We start from the raw sequence: 8,954 nt of genomic DNA, 5'->3' as shown, positions 1-8,954 counted from the left end.
CACGGAAAAGTAAGCTTAACAATCTGTTCAAGGCAGCGCAGAAACAAAGAAGAGGTATTTCTGTCTCGAAGAGAAAAAACAGCTGTGAGTGAGTCACTGTTTCACACGACTACCATTTAACCAGATCCTGAGAGTGCGGCGTTAAAGCTTCAGCTGTTTATTCAGAGGAAAGAGACTCTATTACGTAAAGTTTGAGTAAAGCATGTACAGTATGTCGATATTCTACACATACACACACTAACTGGTCTCCTCCGAGTGTGACATTAGCAGCACATTTTCCTGCATGTTGCTGCTTTTCTGACAGAGTTCAGTATCAGGGCTGCCAGTGTTCAATGGAAACTTCGACCCAAATCTCTGACCAACCCCTGAGCGGATAAATCTCAGCACTCTATTAGCTCTCTCGTGCACTCACACATGGGCTAATTTTGTTTCTGAAAGTTGAACTTTAATGTCACAACCTGACTCATCTCACAGCAGAACAGTTGTGTCGGTGTTAAACCCTGTTTGTGTTAGTGTGTCTCTTTCCTGTCGCTGACTCATGCTTACTAAATATCTCATTAGTGACGTTGAAGTGAGAGACAAAAGAGACAGTTTTTCCCAACAAACAGGATTATGTAACTTTATTACATAGGCAACAATAAATCTACATACAAGTAGCAAAAAAAACTACATTATCAATATCTATTTAAAAGAAGTACAAAACACAGCATAGAATAAATAAACTCTAAGTAATGCTTAAATAATCGTTCAACATTATTATATCTTCCAGCTGGTAGAGTTAGCGTCGACCGTCAACACAATTGGCAGGGATGAGAGCAAGAAACGTGTGAGAAGAAACAAGAACAAACAACAAATCTTTCTATCAGTTTCCATCTTTACTTCAAATGTTGTTTTTTTTTCCTCCACATTGACACTTTGCAAAAGGAAATGTCACCTCATACTGGAGTCCATTTCATAGGCTGATGCACTGAGCACAGTTCGCTCAGTGTAGTTCAGAGTGAAACATACAGCAGCACTGAAATACTGCATCCATCTCTCGTGTGCACCACACTCGTTGTGGACTCACTGACGTCTGGGTTGGATCCAACCTCTGAGCTTCAAGAGGCAGACTTAATATCCAGCCACTGCTTTCTTTCTGTGGTAGGCTGAAACTTATTCACCTACTCAAATGATTAGAGTTCAAAACACAGGTGCCTGGCAGGCTGTTACAGCACAGAGAGATCGTGGCAGGACTTTGATTTCAGCCAGAAGGCCACACTGGGATTGTTCTTTGCCACCAACTTGTCGAGGAAGCGTTTGGCCTTCATAGGAAGGCTTTCCCGGCGTGTCTTACAGTGTTTGTGCTTGCGGCGCTTGTTGGCTTCCTTGGAATCACGGCGTAGACGCAGCTGTTGCACAATGCCATGAAAAGCTTCCCAGACGTTGTGCTGCATGGCGGCTGAGGTTTCGATGAACTTACAGTCAAACACAGCAGCACAGGCACGACCCTCTGTGATGGGAATCAAACATTAGTCCATGCATGTAGGGAAAAGCTCACAGTGAATACAAATAGATGTGAAGTGTGTCCTCACCGCTGACTGACACTTCTCGGCGTCGCACCAGGTCACATTTGTTCCCAACCAGGATGATTGGCGTGTGCTGGGCAGGACGGAAACGGCGCAAGGTTATCCTGAGCTCTGAGGCTCGCAGGAATGAGGCCCGGTCAGTCACAGAGTACAGCAACAGGTATGCATCACCTGTCTGCATGTAGCACTCTTGAGCACTGTCAGTACCAGTCTGTAAAGACAAACACACCCATTCAGAGACATGTTTTACAGCGCCCATCAAAACAGGCTGACCTCTGATTCACACAAATCAGTGCAGCTCTTTTTAACCTCACCTCTGAATCCCATGTATCCAGCACAGTTAAAGTTGCAGGTTCCCCATCAACTTCTATTTCCTTTTCACACACTTCATCTGAAAAGATTTACAGGAAAAGAAAAAAAAAACTTTAACATTTGTAAGAGTATGAAATTCTGAAGTAAAAAAGTTTTTAGACTTTTTGTTACAGATTGATTTCATTGTGTCTATTGTAGCTGATCAGCTTAATATTCATCTGCTCTAAAGAGTCATGAAATCACTTTTACTTTCTTAAAAAAAAAAAAATTAATTCAGTAACAAAGTTGACGAATTCTACTTATTGTTTAACTCACCTTCACAAAGCTCGCAGTCATCACTGTCCATACTATCCGCAGCTCCAGCGAAGATGCTGGCGAAAGCCGTCTTTCCGACCCCGCTCGCCCCTAACAGCACCACTCGGTACGGGCTCCCGGGTTCCGCAGACTCCCCAGTGGAGTCGGAGGAGATAACAGAGTCTGAGGACGACCAGCTGCCGCGGCTGCCGTCAGACTCACCTGCGGAGCTGGTGCAGGACTTGGAGCGGGCGATGCAGGCAGGGACCCGGGCCAGGAGGTTGTCCGGGAGCAGGTGGCTCCCCGGGTCACAGATGCTCCAGCGGTGGAGCTCGGACTGCAGGCGGAGGCTGTGCCGGCGCACGCTGGACATCATGGTGATGAAGAGGATTTAGAGGCAGCGGCTGGGTTGAAGCGTTTCGCAAGGTGATGCTTAAAACTCGATTTCCACCAGACAAAACACAACAGAAGCTAAAGCGTGGAAGCGTGGGAGGTCGTTTTAACAACTTCCCCGCTTTAGATAAACACAAGGGTCGTATACGGTTTATTTGAGGCAGTGGATCGCAGTTATTAAAAAGAAAGAATTAATGAATTACAAATATCTATATTTTAAAAACACACCGAGTTCATATGCAAAAAACCCGCAGTAAAAGCAACGTTTAACTGGTCGCAAAACATCTGGTTGGTAAATCCCAGCTGGTGTCTCCTTTATGTGTCTGCTGTAATCTCCAGTCGAGAGAGAGCTTTATGCTCGGATGGGGTTTCCCTAAGCTTTATATGAAGAGGAGGAGGGCGCGAGGAAGGGGGGAGGTGGGTGTGAAGAGGGGGGTCATACAAGTGGAGCATGATCGTTTACTGTGATGAAGTGTATTTACTGTTTTGACTCACTGTCTCTGACCATATAGGACACTGTGTGTGTGTGTGTAATATTAACACTGAATTTCCTTATTTTAGGAAATATATGCAGAGGAGGATTATCGATTATTCTGATTTATCAATTCATTGACACTTACAAGAAAGCAGTTTATTCACATTCAGTGGCCCATAATTATTAATGCTAAAACAAAATGACACTTCTGTAATTAAGTAGGTAATACAGGAGCCTGAGGAAGATGGGACTATGATGTAAGGATGGTGAAGATGGTACAGTTTGGTGTTTAATGAGCAAACATTGTTGCTGAAGAGACCATTTTAATACATTGCTGGTCAAGTTCCCATTTATATTATAAATAAATACAAATCTGTTCGTGTGTCGTCAGTAGTTTATGAATAGTTTTGTTAATTGTCAACATTCAAAGGTCTGTTTTCAAAGATGTTTAACTAAATAAAAAAGAGTAAACTGTGTTTCGGCAGTGTTTCCTTTATTTGAGGTGTCTTGCAAGTGAATACACAGATGTAAGGATAGTAATTGAATCCTCGTCTTTAGTTGTATTCTAATTGAATGAGTCTGAGAGGAATACGCAGAGATAAAGACCAGGGTCACTTCTGTGATTTGTCTGAGCTGATTTCTAGACTGAAAATCAGCTTTCATTCGGATGAAAAAAATCTATTCTGGTAGATCTCTGGTTTTTTCACATTGTACGCAAATCAAAATGTATTTCACTTACAATTTATGGCAAAATGATTCAGTCCATCTGATCCTTTTAAAAATGCCTGTCATTTTTTTAAAATGTTGGCATGAGTTCTGTGTCTGACAATGACTGACCTCAACTTCTGCAGCCGCCTCGGCAAGATTGTATCTAGGGCCAATAAACAAATCTAAGTATTCATTATTCATGAATCATAATTTTACAAGCATGCATCCTTTTTTGACACACAAGTGCTTCAGATATATAGGTGTAAGAAGAACAGTATGATGCGGGTGATTTTAAATCACAGAACCACCACTTGCACTGATACATCATTTCATCACAATTTTTTCTGCCTCATAAGCAAGTAATGAACGTCATGAATACTTTCAACTTAACATCTGCAGGACAAAGGACAAGGACGTTTTCTTGTTTCGCAAACACTTGACACATTGTCAGGGTAAGATACAAGGTGTGTCTAAAATCTGATAAGGAAGAATGATATGAAACAAATAAGCACACCCTACTGTAGGTGTGTGTTGGCAGACAAACTAGGTCTTCCATCTGTTAGAGTTAAAACAATACTATCTAGTTAGTCTGATATCTCTATTACGTTCTTTTTAATGTCAGAACAACATATCTAAATATAGCTTCCTATCAGGAATTACTGAATAAAAGCTTCATAATAGGCTTAGCGTGTCAGCCTGAGGTCTTCTGTCAGCATATTGCTCATGGGCTGGAAATCACCAGTTGGCATTTTGTGAATGATCCATCTAAAAACAAATGTCCTGAGTCTTTGCTACACATCGCATACTCGAAACATCAGATTTTCATTTGCCAAAGCACTTTGTTGTGCAGAGGGAGAGTTATTACACTGATTGTGGGATTATGCTGCTTTTTTTTCTCCTGTTGTTTTTCAGGACTTTTCTGTATTGGGTTGTGGCCTCATCTGCGGGACCTGCTGCTCTGTATTACAGCTCTGATCTGCCTGACAGATGATTGGGCAACATTAAATCCTTGTTAAGTGCTGGAGCAGGACCAGAGTCAGGAGGAGGGCGGATGGATACATGGATGGAGGTGGGAGTTGAGTGAATGCAGAAGAGCAGGGTGACACTGACTGAAATAGACAAGAGTTCAAAGTGACCTCTTTCTTTGTGTCTCCTGTTCACTCACAATAAAATAGGCTCCGTCTCATGATGCCAGAAGGACAGCTAAAATTTGGTACAAGAACAGATTGAGATGTTAAAAATTAGTAACATAAAGACCTTACCATCAAATGAGACACTGTCAAAAATAAAACCACAACTATTTTCTACTTTATTTTCAGCATGTTGTTGTGGTGACATCAAGGAACTATGTGGTTTTCCATTTTCTTTTAGAGCAATTTGTTTATTCCTCATTGATTTGATTTCTTTGGAAAGGCCTGTTTTTGGGGGAGCTCGTTGTATGTTTGGGGGTTTTACATTCGAAAGTCAGCCAAAGATGCTCAACGTAAACCGAACAAGTCTTGAATAAACCAGCAATTAAAACCCAGAGTGGGTCATCAAACCGTGAGTAAATCCTAAAACACCAGTGCTTTGAACATGTCTTACGTTATGGCGTCGGTGGGCGGTTATCTCAAACCAGGAAACCATTTGGAGGAACACAACAATGTCAATTTTGAAGAGTTGATTCATTGTTCATTTCAGGTATTTCATAGACGGACCCTATTTGTTGTGACACCATCAAGTTTTGTGTTGTGGTTTTTTAAACAAACTCTATACTGTACATACTTTTAGATTATGTTTGCTTCCCCTACTGGTTGAAAAAACACATTGGATACGATTTGGCAAATGCTGAAAATATAACAATCTACCCAGCAGACACAATGACTTTTCGGACAGCAGACACATCAGCTCACTGAGCAGTGAGTGGAAAATGTGGGTCAATTCTGAAAAATTGGTCAATACACTACAGTCAAAGTCGTGCTACACAGGACACAGTCCAAGTACCAGCTGAGACAGTGATGGACCGAGGCTGCCTGACAGCTGTCCACTATGTAGGGCATGCTCTAAATACTAAGCATGTCACTAATGGAAGGGCCCTTCTTAGGGAACCCTATAGGGCGCTTTCTCACATCTTCTAGACCAAAAGGCCAACCTGAGCTATTTACCATGTTCGCTAACTAGCATCATGTTTTTACTGTTTCATCCAAGAGTGCACTTCAACAGGTTTCTTTGTTTTTTGCAAACATGGGGACACAATTAATATAACAAAGAGAAAGGTCTTTTATTGACTCTTTTGTTGAGTCAGTTTGAGATAACGTGTTATGAATTGGGGTTATACAAAGAAAGACTGATAGATCAGGCTATGAGTTAAAAGGACATTAAAAATCCTTTTGACTTCTCTGCATCTCAGAGGACGTGTCGTCATGTTAATGTTACGTACCTGACCCCTTTACAAAGATGTTGTAACTAACTAAACACAGTTACACAAATGTGTTCAATAAAAATCAGTTCAAATGTTCCTTTGTTATTATCATTTTACCTCGGAAGAATAAAGTGTACTGAAGCAGTTTTCTGATGGATACCAAGTGACGTGTGTTGCAACTTCACGTTTTGGCCTTGATGTTTTCACTCCTGTGTCCTGGTCTCAGTTTCTTTGACTTCTTTTGGTTCCAATAATGGGCCAAGGAGATATTTACACAACCACAGCCTTGAGTCTATTTACAGAGTTCAACAGCAAAGACCACAGCAGAGACAGGTCAAAGAGCACTTATCTAATAGTACCTACAGATGAATTTATAACACTAATAATAACAGGAGTAGACTATGACAGCTTACACAAGAAATACTGCACGACGTGTTTTAAAGGTGTAATACAAACTATAGGATGTGCTTCTCTAAAGTCAGACCTTGTACTCGATGCCCTGCATCACATGTGCTGATGACTCATTTAGTTTCTATTTCTGATGCCAGTCGTCTGATAGTTGTACAATCAAGTGTTGATTTGTATTTGCTCACCTCATTTTCAGTAGTTGCTGCAAATTCTATTGAAAAGACTGATGTTCATATGGAAGGACAACTTTTGTAGCAATAATATGAGTAAATTATAGAAAAGGGGGGTATACACATTTTACTTCTACTTACTACTTAGTGGACACTGTTACTGAAGTTTCATTAGTTTTTTATTACTCTATTTAATTCAACGTATCAAATGGGTATTTGTTAAAATCCTAATATTATTTTCATAATCTATTTTATTTTTCATAATTTATATCATTGATACAATATTTGGATTTAAACTAATTTGACAAGTTGGAACTATCACGTGTATGTTAATATCAAAAAGTCAGACCCAAAGAAATACTCTAATAAGAAGACTTTAAAAGGTGTGTTTTTGTCCCTACAAATGTAACATCATTTGGATGAGATATATGATATCCAATCAAATCCAATACTGAAAGTATAGCAAAAAAAAAAAAAAAGTCAGCTCGGGGCCAGTGTGAATGAATTCACAAATATCTGAACGTCTCATTTCAAACCATGTGAAGCTGAAACTGATGTTGGATTCTAGATTATGAATGAAACATGAGCATTGTGGTCTCAGCGAGGGTTAATGCCCAAGTCTCAGTCATGCAGGCTTCACACACTACATTCAGATCTCCCACAGAGGTCGTGGGATCACAGGGAGTAAATCTGTGATTCATCCTCACCATCAAAACAGCTGTATCTCTTTCTCCCCCTCCAGCAGTGGAACGTCATCCACTCAATCCACACGCCTGCTTTTCGAAGCCGTTGTTGGACTTGAACGCACGGCTTAAAGGAGGGATTGGCGGCGCAGCCAGTTTGAGCTTTACACAGACAAATTCCATCTAATGCAGCCACCATCACATGGCCTCTGAGACTGTAAGAGAAGTGATTTGGATCAATATCCCACTTGGACGAGTGACACTCGTCTGCTAAACACGTGTCCGATACCAAAGCGCTCTGCCACAAAATGTGATTGCTCTGGAAAACAAACTATCTTACATGACCATTGCCAGGGCGGGACAGAGGCTGTAGAAAGTTGCTTTGATGAGAGACGCTATGCCACCACTAGTTTGTGTCAGAGGCTGAAAACATGTCTGTGTCCTTGTCAGGACTTCTTATTGGTAAAGGTAGAGTCCATCTGTGACATGATGTAAGGGCAACAACAGGGAGGCAGTCTGTCTGTCGAGTTTGGGTCCAGAATAAAAAATGTCTACCACTGCTGGATGTGTTGCCTTGACGTTGCTTTGTCCCAAGAGAACTGATCCCTCTACCCTGGCTTTGTGTGATATGATGAACTTTACCGTGCCAAAAAAGAAATATGCCACTACAATAGACTTTAAGAAATATGGTTACACATATGACATGACCTACGATTCATCTTGTGGGTGTTTTTTCCCCCCACTCGTGACAGAAAAAAAAAATTACATTTATGTCCAACCAACACTTTAAATACATTTAGAGACAACTGATAGTATCCTGATACAACTGTTATGATATAAAATGACTTTGGCTGTGATTGAAGATATGTAATACTATCAATGAATGTAATGTAAGGTTCAAATTTCACAGGCTGACAGAGCACATTTTGAGTACAGATGGAGGACTGCCATTTACAGATCAGATTTAAGTGTTTCTAATGAAGCAGGTGTCTGAATTTTCACCATGCTGCCTCCAACACACACACACACACTTCAGAACTCAAACAGTCATACATATAAAAGGAGGCTTAACATCCCAGAAACCCATTTATTATACAACAAAGTTTCTTAACAATCACGCAGAGTGGTGATCATCCAGTAAATAATAATTACTCTGTTTATGGAAAGATGCATTGTATTGGAGCTTAGTCAGTCTGACAGACAGGAACAAATCATATGTGAATTCAGGGCGCTCTCTCTCTCTCTCTCTCTCACATACACATGCATAACTCCCACGCAGCAGCTTTGTGTTGGAGAGAATAACAGACTGAATAGAACAGGAGTATGGCCCTCGTCAGAAAAACTCATGGCCATTCACTCGAAACTTGTGCTGAAGGTTCCTACACAAGCTTATTAAACCCAAGGTGTCGCACAAGAGCTGAGTTTTAACTGTTTTTTCAATGAAATTCTCTGTGAAGCTGTATATTCATTCTCCTCCACTCTATCTTACCTGGACAGGCCTGGACAGAACAACATCAGTGCTCTACTGGACTGTAAACAATACTG

The 8,954-nt window shown here is 40.8% G+C and overlaps 1 protein-coding gene across 1 annotated transcript; it reads right to left on the bottom strand.

The window, feature by feature from the left end:
- Nucleotides 1-613: 613 nt before the first annotated feature.
- Nucleotides 614-2,906, bottom strand: gem (GTP binding protein overexpressed in skeletal muscle). The gene is made up of 4 exons (XM_079344822.1): nt 2,193-2,906; nt 1,880-1,956; nt 1,572-1,776; nt 614-1,489 (listed from the first exon to the last, which is right to left on the bottom strand). Exons 1-4 carry the CDS (start codon nt 2,545-2,547, stop codon nt 1,206-1,208), a joined length of 921 nt encoding a protein of 306 aa, XP_079200948.1. The 5' UTR covers nt 2,548-2,906; the 3' UTR covers nt 614-1,205.
- Nucleotides 2,907-8,954: the final 6,048 nt, after the last annotated feature.

The sequence above is a fragment of the Symphodus melops genome (genome assembly GCF_947650265.1).
Source record: "Symphodus melops genome assembly, chromosome: 5".
Taxonomy (NCBI): Eukaryota; Metazoa; Chordata; class Actinopteri; order Labriformes; family Labridae; genus Symphodus; species Symphodus melops.
Note: the sequence above shows the minus strand (reverse complement) of the source record. Positions and strands in the feature narration are given on the sequence as shown.

Bases quoted from the DNA above. Each gene is read 5' to 3' on its own strand.
- gem (XM_079344822.1), bottom strand. From the start codon at position 2,547: ATGATGTCCAGCGTGCGCCGGCACAGCCTCCGCCTGCAGTCCGAGCTC. The intron at 1,777-1,879 runs GTGAGGTTAAAA...TTGTCTTTACAG, and splicing joins TGGATACATGGGATTCAGAG to ACTGGTACTGACAGTGCTCA. The intron at 1,490-1,571 runs GTGAGGACACAC...TTCCCATCACAG, and splicing joins CCGAGAAGTGTCAGTCAGCG to AGGGTCGTGCCTGTGCTGCT.